This window comes from Phocoena phocoena, chromosome 5, assembly GCF_963924675.1.
Source record: "Phocoena phocoena chromosome 5, mPhoPho1.1, whole genome shotgun sequence".
NCBI lineage: Eukaryota > Metazoa > Chordata > Mammalia > Artiodactyla > Phocoenidae > Phocoena > Phocoena phocoena.
The window spans coordinates 45,587,353-45,610,008 of record NC_089223.1 but is presented as its reverse complement, the minus strand read 5'-3'; the positions used below and the strand labels follow the sequence as shown (position 1 = coordinate 45,610,008).

General features: G+C 43.9%; 1 protein-coding gene across 4 annotated transcripts in view; it reads left to right on the top strand.

Moving 5' to 3' along the window:
• SEPTIN11 (septin 11) overlaps positions 1-21,863 on the top strand; it is a 90,177-nt gene extending 68,314 nt beyond the window's left edge. Inside the window, exons 6-10 of one of the 4 annotated variants that reach the window (XM_065877654.1) lie at positions 1,547-1,643; positions 2,793-2,961; positions 9,751-9,883; positions 12,564-12,751; positions 21,433-21,863. In XM_065877654.1, the coding sequence (XP_065733726.1) occupies positions 1,547-1,643; positions 2,793-2,961; positions 9,751-9,883; positions 12,564-12,751; positions 21,433-21,436 (591 nt within the window). In that variant the 3' untranslated portion in view covers positions 21,437-21,863. Of the gene's footprint in view, positions 1-1,546; positions 1,644-2,792; positions 2,962-9,750; positions 9,884-12,563; positions 12,752-16,240; positions 16,527-18,560; positions 18,586-21,432 lie in introns of those variants that run through there. The other 3 variants (XM_065877657.1, XM_065877655.1, XM_065877653.1) reach the window with 3 other exon arrangements.
• Positions 21,864-22,656: the final 793 nt, after the last annotated feature.

Sequence of the window (22,656 nt, the reverse complement as noted above, 5' to 3'; positions counted from 1 at the left end):
GGGTCAGGGAGCCCTAAATAATAATTCTCAGAGCAGCCATTTCAGATGTTATTCTCACATGCTAATAGGAGAAAGATAGAATTACTGTTTTCTCCCCGGAATGTAGCCATAGTTACCAAATAAACCAACGTGGCACAGCCAGTTGCCTTGTATAGTAGCTCTGCTCAAGGTAAGTCGGGGTGCAAGGCTTGAGCCAATAAGTTGAGCTAAAGTATATTTGACTTGAATTTTGTGCAATGATCAACTGTCTAAAGCAGTGCTGTTCAGTAGAAATATGAGCCCCACAAGTAATTTAAATTTTCCAGTAGCCACATTTTTAAAAAATAAATTTATTTATTTATTTTTGGCTGCATTGGGTCTTCGTTTCTGTGCGAGGGCTTTCTCTAGTTGCGGCGAGCGGGGGCCACTGTTCATCGCAGTGCGTGGGCTTCTCACTACCGCGGCCTCTCTCGTTGCGGAGCACAGGCTCTGGACGCGCAGGCTCAGTAGTTGTGGCTCATGGGCCCAGTCACTCCGCGGCATGTGGGGTCTTCCCAGACCAGGGCTCGAACCCGTGTCCCCTGCATTGGCAGGCAGAATCTCAACCACTGCGCCACCAGGGAAGTCCCAGTAGCCACATTTTTAAAAAGTAACATAAAATTAATTTTAAAAACTTATTTAACCCAGTATATCAGAAATATCATTTCAACATGTAACCAATATAAAAATTATTAATGAGATGTTTCCATAGCAGGGCTTTGAAGTCCTCTCTGTGTGTGTGTGTGTGTGTGTGTGTGTGTGTGTGTGTGTATTATTTTTTTGTCACACCACATGACTTGTGGGATCTTAGTTCCCCAGCCAGGGATTTAATCCAGTCGCTGGCAGTGAAAGTGTCGAGTTCTAACCACTGGACTGCCAGGGAATTCCCCCAATGTATAGCTTATAATTACATACATCCCAATTTGGATGCATACCTAACTTACTGCTAACATATTTAAAAGTTTTTCAATATGAAGTAAGTACCAAAAAGCTAATTTTCCTTCATGTTTGCATCTACGTTAACAAAACTGGTTCTTCTTTTTTTTTTTTTTTTTAAGAAGATCTGAGTTTGAAGCAAAGTGAAATGCAGTCCTACCAAAACAATAAAGTGATAATTCATGGAAAAATATTTCACACTGCTTCCCTTTAAATGTAACTTAATTAAAAGTAAATAAAATTTAAATTTTCTTCATTTTACAAGCCTCCTTTCAAGTGCTCAATAACCACATAGACCAGTGGCTAGTCTCAGGCAGTGGACATCCCACGCTTACCATAGAATCGCAAAGACTCCTAGTTTCCCCCTGAGTCCAGCTCATGTCAGATACTTGGCATCTGGTTGTAGCGGGGATCGGACACACGAAGCCCAACCCCACTGAACTGTTGAGCCCCTCGCTCTTCTGCCCTCCCTCGCCCTTTTCTCTTGCCCTGAGCAGAGGCCTGGGGGGGGAGGGGGCGCGTGGAAGCGGAGGAGAGCATGTCTTTGCAGCACGGGGAGGATAACTGCTCTCTGTCCTTGTGTTGCTGGCAGGTCCACCTCCCTTTCGCAGTGGTCGGCAGCACCGAGGAGGTGAAGATTGGCAACAAGATGGCAAAGGCCAGGCAGTACCCCTGGGGTGTGGTGCAGGGTACGTGCGCGTCGCGGGGAAGGGCTTCCTCGTGTGTCACCCCCAGGGTGGCCGTCCCCGCTGGGTTTGGGCAGGTCCTTGACGTGGGCAGGTGGAAGGGGGTGGCAGGGTTTTACACCTGGCAGTCATGGAGGCCAGAAAGAAGCAGGGAGGCTGGGAAGCAATGGAGAGAAGTGGCTGCAGAGCCCTAGTGCCAATGAGGCAGCCCCCCAAGGATGCTGGGTTGTGTGGGGAATTTCGTATAAATTCCTGCTGGAAGAGAGATCTTGCGAACAAGAGGATACTTGTTTCTCCATTATCTCTGGAAAAATTGTCTTCTTGTTTTTTGGGGTTTTTTTTGGAAATTGTCTTCTCAGTAAATATCTGAGAACAAGGGACCTATAATTGTTGTGGGACATGACCACAATCTCTAACCTGAAGACATTTCCTATGCCACTTTGATGGGCAAGGTCTCAGATTCTATTTCCAACCCTTGTGATGTCCAATGCTATGGATTAAGTAGGGTGGCTGCAGAAAGCTCCCTCATTAGCTTACGATATATCAGTCCTCCGTTTCCTTTGTTCTGAGGAAAGGCAATAAACCTGTGAGACATGAGAAAGCACAGTACCTTTGAGATACGTAGGAAAATTATGGTTTTTATCCATCTTCCCAAATTCTCTACAGTAGAAAAACTTGCTTTATCGTGTTGTTGATAAAGTTAAAGGAGATGATACATAAAAACTGCCTCGTACGGGTCCCGACAGCACGGAGGGGTAGAAATCGGCCTGGCTTTGGAGCCAGAGGTGACGGGGTCTGAGTATAGACTCTGCTGCCTCTGTCTGGGAGGTCAACCTGCTCATCAGAGCCGCGCTCTGCATCTGGGAATCCTGCTAGGCAGAACTGCTACCAGGAGTCAAGACAGTATTGGCAAAGCTCCTCCCACGGTGCCCTGCCCTCAGCAGCCACCCTCATCACCAGCAATCATGGTCCCTGCTGTCAGAAATCCTGTCTTTGTAGGGGTGTAAGGAGGATCCAGTGAAGGATCTTCGGGTGACCTTGAGGCCTCAGAGATTTCAGGGGCAACGGTAACTATGTCTTAGAAAGATCACTTCAGATTTTAGTGACATCGCTGCTGAGAGCCCTCCCCGCTTTCTTCTCCATCTCCTGCAGTTGAGAATGAAAACCACTGTGATTTCGTGAAACTTCGGGAGATGCTGATCCGTGTGAACATGGAAGATTTGCGAGAACAGACTCACACCCGCCATTATGAGCTGTATCGGCGCTGTAAGCTCGAAGAGATGGGGTTCAAGGACACCGACCCTGACAGCAAGCCCTTCAGGTATGTGGGCACCTGGCAGTCAGGCCCCCCAGGCAGCGGTGTGAGTGGCGTGCTGGCGCATCACAGAAATGCTTGTTGGATTGAGATATGGGTGGTGGAGGGACCTGGCGGGGGCAGATTAATAGCACGGATTGCCAGGCATTGCGATAACCGCTTTATTTGTATCATCTAGAGTACCCGATGTAGCTGATGTCATTATTGCATCCTCATTTTACAGATGAGGAAACGAAGGCACTGCAAGTGTAAACAGCCTGCCCAAGTAGGAAGTGACGGGTGTGAGTTTTGAACCTCTGTTCTTAACTGTTATACTCACAGAGGCACAGAACCTGGTGCAGGCATTTACAAAGGCGTGGATACTCACTACAGTTTGTCCCGTTCATTTTTGCCAAATAGGTTTAACTTGCCATGTCTCCTACTTCTTGACGTGCTCTTACTAGGTTCCAGTGAACCAGTACAATTCCAACAACATGAATGAGTACTGAAGGAAACAACTTATAGAACATTTGCTATGTATTTTCCCACACCGCTGATGGACGGAGAGGAAGAGGCAAAACGTGAAGGGGAGAGTCTCGAAGTTAATGTAGAATTAGTGGCCCTGCAAAGGCCAGGCCCTGTTAGAGCCCAGTGGTGGGGAAGGGTTGGTGGGGGCAGAGTGCTGGGGCCACTCCAGGCTTGGTGAACGGTCAGAGGAAGGTTTGCCGCCACCTGGTACAGGAGAGGATTGCTTCACGGGGATCTGAGTTGAGGTGATGTGAGGTGTGTCTGTGCTTGGCGCCTGTACTGATCGGGGGCCACGGTTCCTTGGAGAAGACTGTTTTCCTCCTCTTTTGTGGCTGGCCTGGACTCCCGCTCAGATGTCTAGGAGCGGCCGGCCGCGGTGCCTGAGGCGGCCTGTGCGCTGTGCCAGCGGACTCCCTCTGCTGGATCTGAGCTGCCATTGCAGCGGCAGGGAGGTTATTTTCTTGGAATCTCTTTAGTTTGGTGAAGTCTGGACTGGTCTCCCAGTGTTCCTGTGGGATGTATTTGGGGAGAACAAATGGAGACCCCCAGACAGAGGGCTTCTAACCAAAAAGTTAGCTTCTAGCTAAGTTTGCATCATTTAGTCCTGCTCTAGGGGCTTGTAAAATTGGCCCTCTTCATTCACGTGAAATGTGCTTTCTGAGGCAGGGTAGAGGATGCCCTTTTGTATACACAAGTTTAGGGGATTGAACCTTGAAATGCATGGACCAAAAAATAGCCCCTACACAGTCTCTGGTTATTAAGCCTGAGGAAAATGGTTTTTGTGTGGCAGAGACTATTTTTATTTTTTCATAGAGGTTTTTTTTTTTTCACCCATGCATAGAGATGAAACAAAAGGAACCACAGTAAAAATGGAACCCATGTGCCCTCCGCCCTCGTTCAAACCCAGGCGATGTTGAAGGGTGAAGGGGCAGCAGTGTGGGTTCAAGTCTTAACCCTGCTACTACCCAACTCCTTAACCTGTCTGGGCCTCAGGTTCTTCATCTGTAAAAGGAGGAGCTGGGCTAGGTCAGGGGACAGTCAGATCTAGTAGGAGAACTTTTTCCAGAATGTGCCACAGAGGAAATGCTCTAGAGTCTGTGGACCATGTAGTCTCTGTCCCAGTGACTCAGCCCCACCCTTGTAGTGCGGAAGCAGCCAGAGGCCCTAAGGTGAAAGAACAGGAGTGGCTGTGTTCCAATAAAAATGTATTTACAAAAACAGGCAGGGCCAGAGTTTGCCCTCGGGCTGTAATTGGCCAGCCCCTGGCCTAGATCATCTCTTGGAGCCCTGAGCTGCCTGCAGAAGTTAGAATGTTTGTGACTGTTTCTTAAGTCTGTGAGAGGTAATTTACCTCCCCAAATGTTAAGACCCATTCAGCACAGCTGTGTTTTTTTCAGCTCTGGAATTTGGAGTCTGTGATGCAGGCCCCTTCACTAACCTTCCGCCATCTCGACCAACTGGGTTTCCTGGTTCCCGGGAACCAGGGCTGGTGAGGATTTCCTGCTGCTGCCCGTGTCTCTGCGTTTGAGTTACAGTTTCTCCTGCAAGGCCAGGGTAGCTGCCGCCAGGAGGAGGGTTGCTGGGTGGGTCCACCCGGTCCTGCAAGGACCCCAGGGGCTTCAGGACCCGTGGTGGACGTCGCTGAGGCCTGACTTGTAGAGAATGTGCTTTATTCACACGTATCCCCCTCCCCATTTGGTTCCTTTTCTACTGGCCTGAGGGTTCCTTTTTGAGGATGAAAAGGAGGGAAATATATTTTATATAAAATATATTTTGTAAATGTAAATATGTTATATATAAATATATTATATATATAAAACCAAGGCCTTTACTCTTTTCCCTGTATAAGAAAATAAACAGAGAAAAGTAGACCTTCTAAAAATAAACACCTTCTATCGCCTCAGTTTCTGGGAACCCTGGAAATAGTTTCTCCTCTTAGAAACCCACTCAGTCAACCTCAGGTGGCCCTCTTGGTGTAGGCAAGATCATTTGGAACATGAAAGTTGGCTTTGAGCCACATGTCTTGGCGGATAGCAAGGTGAAATAAACTTGGTTTTCCTCTCCTTGGAAACCACTGCTTTACAAAGGGCCCAGCCTCTCCCTTGGAGGAGTTTCCAGCCTCCCCAGCACTTCCTGTGAGCCTGACACTGCGGGTGCAGGAGGGGACCTGCGTGAATGATGACACAGTTAAGGAAAAGCAAAAGCCACAGTTAATTTAAGGGACTTCCCATTTCAAAGTCATCGTGCCTGGATGCTCGTAGAAGACTTCTTTTCCCTGTGAATTTAGGGTGAGCTTGGAGGAGTTATCAGTGAAGGACTCAAGGCTTTTATATTCTCAAAGTAGAGGATCCCTTCACGGTGTACAGTGAAGTCCGTCCTCCCCTCTGGGCACCCTGTGTCCACCACTTGCCCTCTGGGTGCCACTTGTGTTTATACCATGTGTTTATAAAGCAGAGAGTGGCCTCTAAAGCCGAGGCCCGTTAAGTGGGAGCTCCCCTGAATATATGACACCGTGTGAAACCACACCAGAAGCTGGGCGAGCACAGGAACAGGCCGCATTTAAGCCTTGGAAGTACGTCCCGGGCACAAAAGCTGAACCTGTCCCTGGTGCTTTCCTTCAACCTGCCTGTGTCTCTCTTGTCTTGCGGTAGAATCTTTCTCTCTGTCCCTACACGTGTATATGTCCAGGCGTCAACCTGCTTTTTCTTGTGCGCATCTTTCCCACCTGCTGCCCTGCAGCCTCAGAGCTCGTGCCTCACCCCAGCCAGAGCGCCCATGCCTTCCCTGGACCCAGGTCCCCCAGACCCTGGCCCCTTTCTGGCTGGCATTGGGGGAAGATGGGGGCGGGGATGGGTCTTGTCGCTGCCGCTTGTCTCCTGAGATGCCACCGCCCTCTTCCTAACACTCCATCCTCACCTCAAAGCACCACCTTCTCCTTGACTCTACCTGTCAGGTCACAAAAAGTGCTCCTTTACTGCCCCTCTCTCAAGAAATCACAAAGTTTTCAGGCCCATGAGACCATTCATTTTTAGGAGCATGGAGGCCTCACTTCCCCAGCCTTGGGAGGTGGGGCTCCCACCTGAGCTAGGTGGCCCAGCTGAAAATCCCGGCTCTGTCACTTCTTCACTGTGTGACCTGCACAGGTTAGTAAGCCCCTCTGTGTCCGAGTTTCTTCATGTATAAAATGGGAGGTGATAATAATAGCTACCTCGCTGCGCTGTTGTAAGGATAACACATTTGCGTGTGTAAGTTCCTCCGTAAACCCCAGTGGCGTGCGGTGCTCTGGCCTGCCCCCCACTGGGTGGTCCGGGAGACGTAACAGGGAGACAGCTGTGCTACGTGAATTACCGGAGTGCACGATGAACTGGAGTGTCAGTGCTCATTTTCCCTTCCCTTGACCTCCATGAGCAAAGCCTGCCTCTCCCAAAAGCTATTAGAAGAGAATGAGAAGATAAAAGCCTCAAACCAGCCCAAACCCTCATGAAAAAATTGTTCACTTCTCACTTGGAAAAGGGTGTTAATAACTACAATTAAAAATTAAGTTGGAAGAGCTAGAAATTGCAAAAGGTATCATCACTTTAGGTATCTGAGAGGGTACTATAGATGCAGTTCCTTCTGGACTGGTTTTCACTGGCTGGAAGCATAGGGGAGGGTGTCTGGTGTCTCTCACTCACATGTGGATTGCTGCAGGTGCCCAGGGAGTAGGATCTGTGACTGCATTGCTAAGAAACCTAACTGCAGGTCACCCCATGGAGTGGGGGGTTTATGATTTCTTTCTCATACGTTGCTTATGAGTTCCAGTGTCAGAGATGCAAAGCTGGTTCCTATCCCCGGATGCAGCCATCTAATAAACAGCATGTGTTGAGGCCATCTGGCTGGTGGCAACATTGCTCCTTAACCTTTCTCTAGAACATGCGCTTTCCAGCTTTGGACTGCAACCTTCACTATCAAATGTGTTCTACATCGTGATCCAATATACACATATCGTGAAGTGACACCTGCTCTTAGAGTTTGCACTGCATTCTGGTTTCTTCTATCCTGTTCTCTAAACTTTTTCTTTTAACATACTGGTTAAAACCCTTGATTGGGTCATAACCCATAGTTTGAAAATGGATCTCCAGAAACTGGAGCCTAAGCTAGGTTGTGGTTGGGACTGGATCAGGTCGAGTCACGCTGAGAGGTCTCAGAATTCCGGTAGCATTACCCAAAGGACCTTCTCTCTGTGGGTCACTTAACAGAAGTTTCCACAAGTAAACAAATTTGGCTCTAAGTGAATCAACTTAAACAGGTTTTTTGTTTTTTTTTTAATTGAGGGACTTTTCAGAGCACTTAAGACGAGCAGTGGTTGGCAGACTAGTTACATCAAGTCACCTGGAAGCGTTTTAAAAATACAGATTGCTTTTGCCTTCGCCTGACATCCTGCGTCAGCATCTCCAGGAGTGGAGTTAGGAAACTGTGCTCAGAAAAGTCCAGTAAAACATGCCCAGGCGACCCTGACGTGCTGCAGGGCTTGGGAGCCACCGTGCGCTGTGGCTCTCCTAAAGGGAGGTCACACATTGCATTTTCCTTTTGTTCTTTTGGCTTGGGAACCCCACTTTTGAAGATTTCTTGAAACTAGCGATCTCTGGAACACACTTTGGGTCATGTTTCTTGGTAGTGTTTCTATACTAGGTGTTCCACTGCTTGTTAAGAAAGAAGAGGAAGATGGATTCATTGTCTTAAAATCAATAAAAACTGGGTTCCCCAAAAATTTCATAGCAGGGACAAGTCATCTTCTGCCTTTGGCCATTCTGACACAAATGATAGTGATAAAGAGTTTATTAGAAGCAAAATCAAACTCATGAATTATTTTATAGTTTCATTATCCGTGCATTTCTCTATAGCTTAAATTTCAAGTCCAAATATTGCTATTAATATTAGCCAACACTAATGTCGGCCAAACTTGCTTTTGTCTCCTAAGATAATGTGAAAGCCAAACATACCTCCAGAAACTCCAGACTTGTGATTGTCCATTACCCAGGCAGTGTTGACACTCTTGAGGGCAGGAGAACTGATCAGCAACCAATAAGAGTATTGATTATAGAAGTGTAAACAATTCTAACTAATGCATTTTGTAAGTATGCTGCTCTATAGAAATGTATATCCACATGCACACGCCCCTCCACCACCTGAATGTCCTTCTCCTTCTACATGGACAAGTGTGAATGCTGGGGTGGCTCTGCATGGAGCCTGGGCTCACCCACAGGCGCTCTTCATTTTGGAATCAGCACTTTGGATGAATTTGGTCCCTGCTGCAGACTTGTGTAACTGTAACAACCCTTGTTCTAGGGAAACTGCAAGGGAGAGAGAGAGATAGCAATTACCGGCAAATGTATCTCTGTTTGTGTAAGTGTGGGCGTGGGTGTCTGTTTTTTTTTTCTGAGTTGTGTTACCAAAGGTGATTTTTCTGTAAATATATCTCTTCTGACTTGGAGGTAAAACTGAGTGATGGCCTTTGCTTTAAAATATTGGGCCCCAAGTTCTGTAGACGGTCAGGGGGGAGGATAAGGTTTAAAATAAAAATCCAACTCCTCCCTGCTCTATTTACAATTGTTAATACCACTTGAAGAGCAGCAATTTTCTGTAATACCTTTAGATACACTATTGTCTCTTTAGATGATTCACTGAGTCTGTTTTCTAAATTGGGGGCTGGAGGAAGACGAGTGCGGGGGTGACATTTATTAAGCACCGATGTTATCTCAAAGGCTTTACTCACTCTGCCCACGTTTGTTTACCTCCCGAAATCATGGGCCCCGGAAGTACTATATTCAGAGAACACTGAGGCCGAGAGGCCGTGCCCTTCCGAAGATCAGTCAGTAAATTGCTGTGAACCCCAAACCAACCCTGGTGGATCTGTCTGGCTCCAGTGCCGATGCATTTCTCTCTCTACACCCCCTCCATCTTCTAAAATTCTAAATCACGTCTTCAGTATCTACGTGGTACTGAACTGGGAGATACTGGCCAGCCCAGGCTTCCCCTGTGTGAATGTATGTAGCATACGGCTTGGCCAGTAAGAGACATCCCATTAGCTACACTGTACTTATTGCCTCATCTCCGGTTCCTGATGTGCTTGTCTTTCTGATCGCCACATAACTAAAAAGAAAGATGGTGCCATTTTGTGTGTCCTTGAACCTGGTGGGTTGGCAGCCTTATTTATTTTGAGGAACTGGCTGCATAGGAATTGTCTGGACTGAAATTTCTTATCATGCAACTTCATGACACTGTCCTTGGTTTGTGGCTTTTGAATAGTCTTCAGGAGACATATGAAGCAAAAAGGAATGAATTTCTGGGAGAACTTCAGAAGAAAGAAGAAGAAATGAGACAGATGTTTGTCATGAGAGTGAAGGAGAAAGAAGCTGAACTTAAAGAGGCAGAGAAAGAGGTAAGCCATCTGTCCTTGCATCCGGGGCAGACACGGACAAGACAGGCCTTTGTGCTGCTTTAAGCACTTGCTACATATATTCTGTCACACGAGGGGCCTAACTAACCTGGTACGAACAGTAGGGCAGCCAGTCTTATCCCCGTTTCACAGATGGTAACACTGAGTGTCGTAAAGCTTAGGTTATTTATGCAGTCACATACCTAGTTAGTAGCAAAGCCAAGACTAAAGCTAGAACTTAGGTTTCCAGACCTGATCCTACATTCCTTGTAACTCCATATTTCATCAATTTACAAGTGATGAAGCGTAAGATTTGCAATTCTGGGACCATTATTGTCTCACTCTACCAGTCAACTCAGTGAGCTAAACAGTGGAGGGCCCTTCGCCCCTGTCTGATGGGGGACGGGCTCTGTCCACCATGTCTGTGCTCTGACTTCCCTCTGGGATGCACACCCCTGGCTCCAGTGTCCTGCTGACTCAAGTTCCCCGCCCCCAGCCCAGGGTAGCTGCATCCTAGAGGTTACCTTGGATTCCTTTTTTATTTCTAAAGAAGTGTTTATTGATTAAGTTTTATTTTGAGAAGTTTCTTGAAACACAAAGTATAGTTTTTGGTGTATCTTTTTTTTTTTTTTTTTTGCGGTACGCGGGCCTCTCACTGTTGTGACCTCTCCCGTTGCGGAGCACAGGCTCGGGACGCGCAGGCTCAGCGGCCATGGCTCACGGGCCCAGCCGCTCCGTGGCATGTGGGATCCTCCCGGACCGGGGCACGAACCCATGTCCCCTGCATCGGCAGGCGGACTCTCAACCACTGCGCCACCAGGGAAGCCCGGTGTATCACTTTTGATGTGGAACAAAGTTGTTTGTAATAATTAAGCACAGAGACACACAATTAAATTATCACTTTAAGATATTTAAGCACACAAAATCTGCCTAAAACTGCACAGATGAATGTATATTTCATTATAATGTACCCGTTATTTAAATTAAACCAAGAACTTAATTTAGTTGCCATTAGGTTAATGAAGTGTGGAAACTTTTAAGGTCACTTGATTAAATGTAAATGCATCCCTTTTACTTATATTTGTTTCTTATATGTGATACCCTAAATACATGGCTAAACGTGTGCATAGAATATTATAAAATGAAATAACAATGAGTATTTTCAGATGTACAGATTATTTCACATTATGATGAGTAGTAACTTGATCTCACTTTAAGTAATATTTTCATTATAATAAGATACAGGTTTAGCAGAGTTCAGAATTAAAAAGTCAACTCTCTTCAGATTTTAAAATGACCCAATTAATTCTTTAGCTGACATAGCTCAATGAATATTACTCATTTTACCCTGTTAAGAGATAAACTGAGGGACTTCCCTGGTCGTCCAGTGGTTAAGAATCCACGCTTCCGCTGCAAGGGGGCACGGGTTCAATCCCTGATCAGGGAACTAAGATCCCGCAGCGTGGCCAGAAATTAAAAAAAAAAAAAAAAAAAGATAAACTGCGGCACATTACAATTCATAAGAGTTTATCTGAGCAAACCTCACTTGGAATCAGGCCCCATGGATTTCTGTTGTAACAGTCACCCTAATGAGAGCAAGAAATAGGTTTGCCTTTGATGGTAGATAATAAGAAACTTAGAGGTTATTTAAATAGCTAAGTACTCACCCTAGTTTTGCTGCAGAGAAAGGAAAGTTGAGCCTTATTTGCTGTTGGCTTTAAGTATCAAGTTGAATGCTAGGTAAAAATTCTAGAATTATCTAAATAGTAAGGATTTTCCCCTCCCTCCCTCCCAGTTTTTTTTTAAAAATATAAATTTATTTATTTATTTTTGGCTGCGTTGGGTCTTCGTTGCTGTGCGCGGGCTTTCTCTAGTTGTGGCTAACAGGGGCTACTCTTCGTTGCAGTATGTGGGCTTCTCCTTGCAGTGGCTTCTCTTGTTGCGGAGCACGGGCTCTAGAGTGCAGGCTCAGTAGTTGTGGCGCACGGGCTCTAGGCGTGCGGGCTCAGTGGTTGTGGCTCGTGGGCTCTAGAGCGCAGGCTCAGTAGTTGTGGCGCACGGGCTTAGTTGCTCCGCGGCATGTGGGATCTTTCCGGTCCAGGGCTCGAACCCATGTCCCCTGCATTGGCAGGTGGATTCTTAACCACTGTGCCACCAGGGAAGCCCCCTTCCAGTTTCTGTTTCTGCATTGTGATAATTTTCTAAATTCAGTTTGTCAAGTGCCCGAAATTTCTCCACATACTCTTCTTATTTGAATAGTATGGGTACATATATCTGTAGTCACTGTGTAAGTCTCTAAGTAAATATAGATTATACTTTTCAAAAAAGGACCAGAAGTAAAGAACTTTTCTTACCACTAGGGTGAGTTTCTTATTAGGAGCATGGATAATTTTTATTTTCTTCTTTATGCTTTTTACAGTGAACACGTATTTTATTATCAGAAAAAGTGCACAGAGGTTCCCCTTAGTGCTAAGGGGTCCAAGTTTCAACAGTGTGTAGGGCTCCAAGGGATGCTTTTCACCACCTCGGCCTGGCTCGGCACCAGACGGTACCTCACTCGTGTAACTAAAGCACGGGCAGCGGCACACACACGTTCTGCTTCTGAACGGATCCAGGTAGCCTTACGCCAGTAAGCGTACCATTCCCTCCACCAAGCTTGTCTTCCTCCTCCTCTTCTCTCCAGCTCCACGAGAAGTTCGACCTCCTAAAGCGGACACACCAAGAAGAGAAGAAGAAAGTGGAAGACAAGAAGAAGGAACTCGAGGAGGAGGTGAACAATTTCCAGAAGAAGAAGGCGGCAGCTCAGTTGCTACAGTCCCAGGCCCAGCAGTCTGGGGCCCAGCAAACCAAGAAAGACAAGGATAAGAAAAAGTAAGCGGGTGTCACCCCCATGCAGCGGGGCCCTCTAACAATTTATTCCTCTTGCATGTCTCTACTTTTCCCATTTACAGACTGGAAACTGGTCTATTACCAGAAAGATAAAAGCAAGAATTTTCTCTACAGTGCAGGGGAGACGACAAAGGTTTTTAAAGTATTTCTGAAGGGTACACAGACACTAATTTATAAAACTTGACCACACGATCAAGCAATCAGGACTGGAGTAACCTGTCATCTCCAGTAGTATCTTCTGCACCAACACTAGGACTCTTGAGAAGACAGTGCATTTCTCTTCACTACTCTGGAGACAATCCTCATGGCTCTTGATAAAGGGCATCCTAAAATTACGATTGTTAGAATTATTTTTCTATTCTCTGTTGTAAGGCTTAAGAAGCCAGTCATTGAAAGTCTTGTTCCCAAAATGAAAGATTTGGAAGAACTACTAGTGGCCACTAGTTTTCCCTCTAAATTCCACAAGACGATGAATCGTTTTATTGTGAAAATGGGATCGAAATGCCCGTTAAGACACCTCCACCAATTCTCAAGACACACCTGTACCCGCACAAAATTTTTTTTAAATATGGCCTTGATTTAATGTGCCAAAGGGTCAGATTCTGCTTTTGAGTTGTCGCTTCCTATGATACTCCAATAGCAGCGGCCTGAATCCAGTGGGAGATTTGGGCCTTCCTTGTAATTCTGCTGTGATTTGAAGCTTTACATCAAATCACCTGAAAGACTAGAGGGTGCCATTTTATGACAATTACTATTGGTTTGACAGTGAGCACAGTGGTCAGTCAATAAGATACCTTTGAAGAAAACCTTAGTGCTAGCTGGGTGGTGAGCCCATGGATGCCACCCTGCTTTGTCTGTTTAAGGTGTGGTCCTCTGAGGGCGTGTTTCAGGATTCCTGCTCTTCATCCATTGCTAAGGTTCTAGGGCAAAGGCTGACAACTAAGTAAACAATAAAAATGTTGGTACTGGAGTAAGCAAAGAATTACATTCTTAGACATATGTGGCAGATAGGATTGAGCCTACACAGTAATCGAGTCCTATCCCGGGGGAGTGAGCTCGATAGTGGTGTTCACTTAATCTGAATGAACGTGCAGACCTGTCCCTGAGGAATCTTGTTACGTTTCCTGTGGTAGAAACCAAAATGCGCTGCTACAGTGACGTACAGAGAAAGTTTGAAATTCTGCTTTGCAAACCTTGACTTTCCAAGCTTTGAGCCAGCAGGAAATGTATGAAGACAGCAGGGGAGCCAGCAGATTTTCTAAGCAATAGAAAGTAGTTGGTATAGGTGAGCTGTGATTTAAATGGGGTTGGTACAGACCCACGTGGTCAAAGGACTCCAGGGGCCAAAAATTTAGTTATGCTGGATTGATTCTGAGAGTAACAACTGCCTAGATTATAATCCAGTTCAAGAAAGCACTTTGTAGCTACACGTGTTGGGAGGGCATCGGTCACTAATGGTGACGTTTCCCATGCAGATTCAGACATTAGTGACTCTTCCAGGGAAGACAAAACGAAAACCATCTGGCATCATTCCTTGTTGATCCAAACTAACCCAGGATAAAGACAGGTGGAGTGTGTGTGTGTGTGTGTGTGTGTATGTGTGTGTATGTGTACACATCTATAGGCATGAATGAAACAGGCAAAAGCTGCTGACTCACGGTTTAGGAAACCCAAAGTCGAGTTTTTCTTACCCTGAAGCACTAAGGTGCGTAAAGGTACATGTTTCAGAACTTAAAATGTTTATAGAAGACCAGCAATGTTCCAAGGGTATTTCACGTGTACTGGATGTGCCTTTAAGCAATAAAAATTCCGAGAGCTGACCAGTATTGTGCCTCCGTTTTAAAAAGTATCTAATAACGGACTTCTCCGTGCAAGGAGGTTTTTCTTTTCCTATAGAACATTTTAGGGTATTTTCTTCCCAGCCTTGGGCCTTAGCAGTGCATAATGCATTTCACGTTTATGTGAAGTGTGTGCGAATTCTATTTTAGCCTTATTTATACATTCTCATTTATTATTAATGGAATTAGACTTAATTTGGTGAGCAGTAGTCACCAGATTTTGTGCCTGACAAGGGCGCGTACTTTTCGGTAACTTCTGTGTTCTTAAGCTTTTCCACACTTTCCCATTTGAACAGTGAAAGCAGTTGCCAGTTGGAGGCCTGAAGTGTCAAAGTTTAAAAAAAAAAAAAAAAAAATCACTTCCCTTGCTGCCAGTGGAGAGTTTTGGTTAGAGAGGACCACAGACAGGCAGTAGTCAGGGTAACCAGAACAGTACTTGGAAAATAAATGGGAGGCTCTTTCCTCCTCGTGTAGCTGGAGGACAGGCTGGAGTCACCACACTTGTCGCTTAGGAGCTGCTCCAGGGAGAGAGTTTAAAAAGAGATGCGTATTGATTCACCTGCCATGCTTCCACCTCAGAGCTTCACTTCGTTTTTCTAATAGTTTTAAATTCCGTTTTTTCTATTCTAATGACACGCTCCCTCTTTAACGTAGGTAAGGCTTTGTACTTCTCCTTGACCTGTTAGTGGCATGAGAGCATATAACATTTCCTAAGATTACGGACAAGGTAGAACTAACCCTGGCACTGCCATTAGCCGGACCCCCGCTTCCTGCCATCTCTGGCCACCAAGTCACTTTCCTTGTTTGCGGCTACACCTCAGTGGTGGGAGTGCCTGAGGGTAAGTTGTTTGGTAGCTGTTCAGTGTTCATCTTTTCTGAAAACTCTGCACAGTTGCCGGCCAGCAGTTTGTTGGTTAAGATGAATCCATTCCAAAAACAAAGCTTTAAAAATCTATCATTTTAAAACGGTACCTGGCATCTGATAACTAGAGTTCACACAGTCATCCACTCATCTTTTCTTTTTTAAAATAACATTTTGATTCTTCCTAAGGAATGAAGTTGCATGTTTGGGACTTGCCTCAAATTAGACATGTGAATCTTGGACTTGGCATTGCTTTACACCGAGGAGGGGGAAGGCTCCGGGCATCGCTTTAGCTGTAACCATATAATGATTGTCCTTTTTTTTTTTTTTTCCCTCCCAAGTAGATTAATAGCATGTCCTCCATCCACTATATTCCAATCCCCAAGTTAATTGTTGAAAGACATTTATCGTATATCCAGTACCGATGTGATACCCAAATCTAATAGATAATGGTTTTGTGTTATTTGAGAAGATGAAAGTCGAACAGCAGATCCTTTCCCTAGAACATGTAGTGGTTTCAGGAAGTCACTCAGGAATTCTGAATTACCTGCAAATGGAAACTAACCACGTGTTCTTTAATTCAATATTAAAATGTTGCTTTTGCTTGTCATGTAGAATAGCTTACTCAAATTTTTGGTTTTAATTTCTGTCAATTCCATAATCATTGCATGGGCATTCACCATCACCAAATGCTGGTGCTGGCACTCCTAATTTTCCTTCTTTTAATTTATTATTATTTCTAACTTTTTTGTTTTGTTTTTTAACTTGCAGTGCAAGCTTCACATAAAGCCTGGCAAGCCAAGGATGGTCCGCATTCACCTGCTTTTGCAGTAATATTGTATCTCTGCCATCTGTGTCCTTTTATTTTGTTGCATTTTTATTTTTTCCCCTTTCCCAGACACCATATAACTATTAACTCATTTTGCTGAATGTTGTTTGGTGGTGGAAAATGATAGAACAAGGGGATAACAGCAAAAGCTGTGTGCAGCCGGACTTTGTTTCTGGAAAGCAAATGACTTGCCTTTTATGCCTGTTCAGAGTGGCAGCAGGAAGCATGCCTGTTCTGTTACTTTTATGTTGCTTTGGACCAAGGGAAGGAGGCTAAATTGCTACATGTACGTCTGACAGGAAAACGTTTCACCGCCTCAGCAGCTGACTATAAACCTGAATAGCCATGACAACTTGCTCTTCTTGATTATTTGTCTCCATGACGCAAAAGGCCCTGAGCTCCCTCTGTCTCTTCTCCACACCTGCCCCGAGCCAAGGTAGCTTTGTATGTAGGCAGAACGGTGGGTAAGCTTTACCTGACTTTTACCCTTGCGTGGATTTTTTTTATTACTATAACAACATCATTTGGCCTGGGTTGTGGGTCTGTTCAGACTGACCGTCTCCTCTTATGGCTTTAAAAATGTGTCTGAACCCCTGTGTCTCAAATCCTGGCCAAGTGGGGTTGTCATAAGAAAATGATGAGTCTGTTCCCTTGTATCAGGGCACCCATGGCCCTCTCACAGATCATACAACCTCGTTTAGTAGAAGAATCTTCTACTAAGGATGACGGGCTTTCCACAACCTGCCTACTACTTACAAGATCCAGTCTTTTCATAAACACACCTAAATCTGCTCTCAGTAGGCTGAGAGGAGGGCCTGATGACTGATTCCAGGGTATCGAGTGCTTCTAATAACAGTTTTCAATAATTACGAGGAGAAATTTTCCAGCAATATTTAAAACAGAAAATCCGTTATAAACTGTGTCCTCTGCAGCACGAGTTTGAGGGGGCCTTGTCAACTTAAGGTAGAAATGGGAAGGAACGCAATATAAACCCACAAGTCAAGAAAGCAGAAATCCGGCTTCACATCCAGTTTCCTCGCATAGTCTCTTTTTGATATTTGCAGTAAAGGCATGATGGAATAGAACAGCTGGTCCTTCACATCCAGCTGTCTTGAAGGAAGTTCCTCACCTTTTCCTTCACGAAGACTAGCTCTACCTGCTCTTTGCGTTTAAGGCCCCAGTGCCCCATCAACAAGGGTTAGGACTTAACCATATGGCAGGACATAGACTACATGCCAAATTTGTATGGAAAAGGGCATATCTAATTTCTTTTCTGTACTTTTCCTTTTTGAGGCTTATCCTTTCATTTCCTTGATTTTTTTCCCCCTCTAATAACAAGATACTCGCAGCTTTCTCTCTAACTCCGTAGTCTCCTGTTTCTTACTTGAAAGAATAACATTTCTCATGAACCTGATACTTCACCTCTGCATTGTCCTTTTGGCCTTCACTAGTCATACATTAATCAAATAGGATAGAATGCACACACACTTACACACACTTTTTTTTTTTTTTTTTTAATAAGTCTCTAGTTGATTCCAATGAAGACTTTTTCCCCTTCTCTTTATCCTCAACCACACTATTATGGGACAGAAGGAATGGTCGTCCATGAACTGATTCAGGCTTAATGAGGCAAAGTAAGAAATCAGTTTCACGGAAGCCGAAACTAAGCTGGGATACAGACTGCAAACCAGAAGAAGCAATAGCGATATAAAGACAGGCTTAGGAGCTACTGGACCAATGTCTTCGTTTTCGCTTTTGCTTTTTGAATGATTCTAGTCCGAAGCTGGCTATCAGGCAGCACGCTGATTCTAACCATAGGCCGAGTTTGCTCAGATGCTGGGCACCAGACAGAAGCTTGAATACTTGTGTTGTGTGCTTGTTCCAGCCATTGCTTGTGTGAGCATTTCCGTGCCTTGTAACAGGAAATACACTTCTAGATTCTAAAAATGCATCACTTTAAAATTTTCGTTTTACATGCATCACTAAAGCCTTTTTAAAGTGAGCCTAGCCACAAGAGGCATCCAGCTGACTTTTTGATTCCAAGATTGTTGATTGATTGGATTGATTTTTCTTTTCCCATTAAATTTTTCACAGAAAAATAAATCATGTGGAGCGTCAGGGAATAAGAAGTCAAAGAAAACATATAAAAGCTTTTTTAAAAAATGCATTGCTTCTGAACTTTTTTCTGCCCCTGCTCCCTGGCCCTGTTTGGTTTGTTATTGCTGCCCTCTCTTCTTTCTGTATCTGTGCCTTTTTTCACAGTAGTCCTTGGCTCTGCACGGAATAAATGATACCCTCAAATCTAATTGGATGTGCTTTCGCCTTTGCATGTAAGTACGGCAGTAAAAAACCTTTGAGACCTTTTTGACTTTTTAAAATTAGAGAAACAAATGGGATAGATGGATTTTTTTTTTTTTCCCTGGAGGGGGGTAGGGAGGTATTGGTTTGAGTAGTCTTTGTTTTTTTAAAAAACAAACAAAAAACCTAAATATATTTTAAATGGCTCACATTTATATCTTTTTTACAAGAAACACAGAGATTTGACTTTTCCTTGATATCCGTGTGCAAGTCAGAAATTACTAGCCCCAGTCTGTTCTACACAGCATTGTGGGTTCATTGGATATTAGAGGGTCCTTGGTTTGTTTTTTGTTTTGGTTTTTAGTGTTTCGTTTTTTTTCTAGGTTTTTTGTTTTGGTTTGGTGTTTTTTGTTTTTTTGACTGCACTGCGCGGCTTGTGGGATATTAGTTCCCTGACCAGGGACTGAACCTGTGTCCTCGGCAGTGAGAGCGCGAAGTCCTAACCACTGGACTGCCAGGGAATTCCCAGAGGGTCCTTGGTTCTGACTGTGTAAGTAAAGTTAGAATGAGAAACTACTACCTTCCACTAGAGAAAAAGCAAGAGGAAATTTTTTTTTTATGCTAGGCTCCCTTTATGGTTGCTTAATTTTTGGTGATCTTGGTTTAATGGTCTTTCCCTTGTGCTAACTACTGGCAGGGAGCACCTTTTTTTTTTTTTTTTGGTGAGCTCTTGCTGGCCTCTCCCCACATCTTTTGTTCAACCGTAATGACCATCTTTTTGCTTCTTCTGGACTTTAGATGCCCATAACAGTTGTAAGTGCGGTAGGATGTGATGGAAAAGCACTTAGGAGAATTTACTGGCAGTTCAGAGACTATGTTTTCCCAACTTAGGCTCTTTATTAATTGGTCAAGGTTTTGTCCAGAAAGGTCACCTCAAACCAGGGGAACATTTAACAAAATGCTGGGCACAGGTTACTCACCTTCCTTCTCTGCTTTGTGATCTCACCAGCAGTAACACTTCGTATCTTGTGCACCTCACAAAGACTCGGTTTCCTCACTTTCTTGACATATCCATAAGTGTTTCATATACAAACTGTTGAATCGGGTTTTTCAGCTGTTACCAACCCATGTCATACTGTCTCTGTGTGGTCCTACCAAAACTGTCCATTCAGATCCCTTTGCTTTCCCATTTGCAAGTGTCTGAAGTTGTCAAGTCTCAGCTTCCAGACGTCTCGGTTCCATTGACAGGATACATATGTGATGACTCTTTAGGGGAAATGATGACGTACAAAGTCTAGATTGTATGTAGGTATGAAGGGAATTTTTAAAATAAGTTGAAGATTAAGCTGTGAACAGCATTAGAACTTTGTCTATTTCTTAATTTTAAAATATGCTGATATGCCTTAAACTGTAGTTGTAGATCGTCATTTTGCTGTTTGAAAATAACCAATGTGTTTTTAAAACTGTTGTGTAATCTACTTTCAGTGTTAATGCAGAATTGTCATATATGTAAACTGCATGTTAGACACTTGTCTTTTTTAAAAAACTAAAATAATTGTATTAATGTGAAGCATATCATTTTTTCAAGTATGAAAGTAATCACTTAGCAAACTTGCTTGGTAATTTGGTGTCTGTTAAGGTAGGAGAGTGGCGGACAGGTAATCTATGCATATATCACTAGTGCCAAGACATAAAGTGGGGGAAAATATATTTTTACCCAAACATTGTGTGCCCTTTTGTGAGTTCTTTTTAGTCACTGTTTGACATGCAAATGTACACATGCTTATAATATTGGATAAAAGAAATAGGGATGAAAGAGTCCCGTGTTTTCCTACCTTGTCTGGACTTCAAATGCTACCATCTGGGCAGCACCAGCTCCTCCAGGATGCTTGCCACGTGATGTCCTGTACGTCATATTACTGTCTCTGCCACCCTTTCTCCCTGACTCCCGTCCCCTTCCACCCTCACTAGCGCCCCACTGCCCCAGCCCAGGCGTCCTCTTCTTCCCCGGCCTCCGGTGCTGGCGCTGCATCTCACCCCCCAGCTGGGCTTGAGGAAGTCATCCCTTTACTGACACACTGCTGTTCTTTCACAGTTTGTTGTAGAGAAGCTCCTTTTTTTTTTTAAGCCTTTTAAGAATCAAATTTGAATCTGAACCTTTCTTTTTTCTCTTCTGTAGCTTCTTCTTTATGTAACCATCCTGTTGACAAGCCCTACTCTCTCCTAATGGACATAGAGCATTAGAAGAGCAGGAGCTGTCTGTTCACACGTGTTGGGGAAGAGTTACCTCATTTCCACCATCGCCTCCTATTCTTTTAAAGTCTGGGTCAAATATTGCACTGCTGTTTGTATTTGTCAATGTCTGTTTACAAACCACTGCCCATAGTGGTTACTTAAGTGACTTATCACCACCAAAAACAGTAATACCTAATACTACTACTTAAAAGGAAATTGAGTGAAAGAGAGAACTTGGGCCAAAACCCAAGGTAGCCCTGTGTTGGGATCCTCTTGTTTAGCTGTCATGTTCTTGAAGCTGCTGACCCAAGAACTCATGGACTGAAGACAGCATGGACCCTAATCTGAGGGTCCACAGACTTGATCTCATGTTAACTCCAGACCTCTGTCCCATGAGTGACATTCTGAACAGCCCGATCAGGACCCTCTACCGTCAATCAGGTCATAAGATCAGGGCAACAATTTTCCTTCCTTTTGTTAGCTTTGTGGGTTGTTTTGAAGTTTGGGATTTTTTTTCTAAACATTTGATATTGCATGAACAAAGATGGCTGCATTTTTTTAATTTGGAGTGTTCTATTGATACAATGTTTTTATTTTTCAGCTGACCGTCTGCCTCTTGAGAGAGAGAAGTGGGCATCCTTCCTTTAAATTCAGGAACCATTGTTGTTTTATTTGACTCTTTTTCTGTTACCTGCACCCCTCATCTAAGTTTTCGGGGTTTGGGATTCTGTTTTGGAAAAAAAAAAAAATTTTCCTACTTAGCCAGTTCCGTTTTATGTATTGGTTATTCAAACTTAGTTTTGGTATCAAAATTATGCCAATTTTAAGCTCAAGGGGAAATTTAAATGAAGTTTTAAGTCACAGAATTCTGTTTAAGATGCTCTCCTCATCTCAGATACAACAACAACAAAATCCCTGTGCTGTCACTGGGATTTTGACCTACAAGTCTTAATCATGCTTAAAATGTACCAGTGTTAGGTAGATGACTTTTCTGCCTCTGGGACTCAATTTATATTTAAAGGTACCTTAAAATAACTTTCTGACCCATCCCTGCCTTTTTATTTATTGCGAAGCTCTTCTTTACCTTGTGTCCGGTTTTCGTGTGTCCTGGACCATGGAAACAAACCCCCGACAAGTACATATCCTGTCCCAGACAACAGCAACATTAACTTAACGTTGGTTCTGATCAGGTGGCTTACTCCACTGTGTCTGCAAAAAAAAAAAAAAAAAAAAAAAAAAAAAAAAATCTGGAAATCACTTAAAATACACTCACACGCAAACACACACACTTCTGCCAGTTGAGTGTGAGTTCTAATGCTGACTCGTTTGTGACAGGCTATTTTATTAGCAGCCACCGCTTAGGTGCCGTTTTTGTAGTCAAGGTACAATTTTCAAACTCATTTCTATTTTAAGGCATGGACATGCATTTTAAGTTAGCTTTTCATTTCATTACTTGTCAATAGTCTGCTTATTTCCATCATTTTTTCAGCCCCATAGTAGGTGGATATTGGTGGCGTGAATTGCATTTGGTAAAGATCTTAAGAGTGTTCCCTTGTATTTAAGAATGGTAACATATGCTTCTGTTGAAAGGTGAAATGATGAAGCAACAGTCCCTGCTTCTTGAATCATTTGATTCTTGGAAGAGGTTATTTAGACCAACTGGAGGAGCTTGCTGGCAAGGGGCCTTCTTTACTTAGAAAGACACTATCATTAAATGCAATAAAATCGGGTTCATCTGAGCCATTAAATGATTAAAATATGAGTCAAGAGCCATCCCCTCCATACTACAGTGTAATCTGTAAGGATAGAAATTTGCTAACGATGC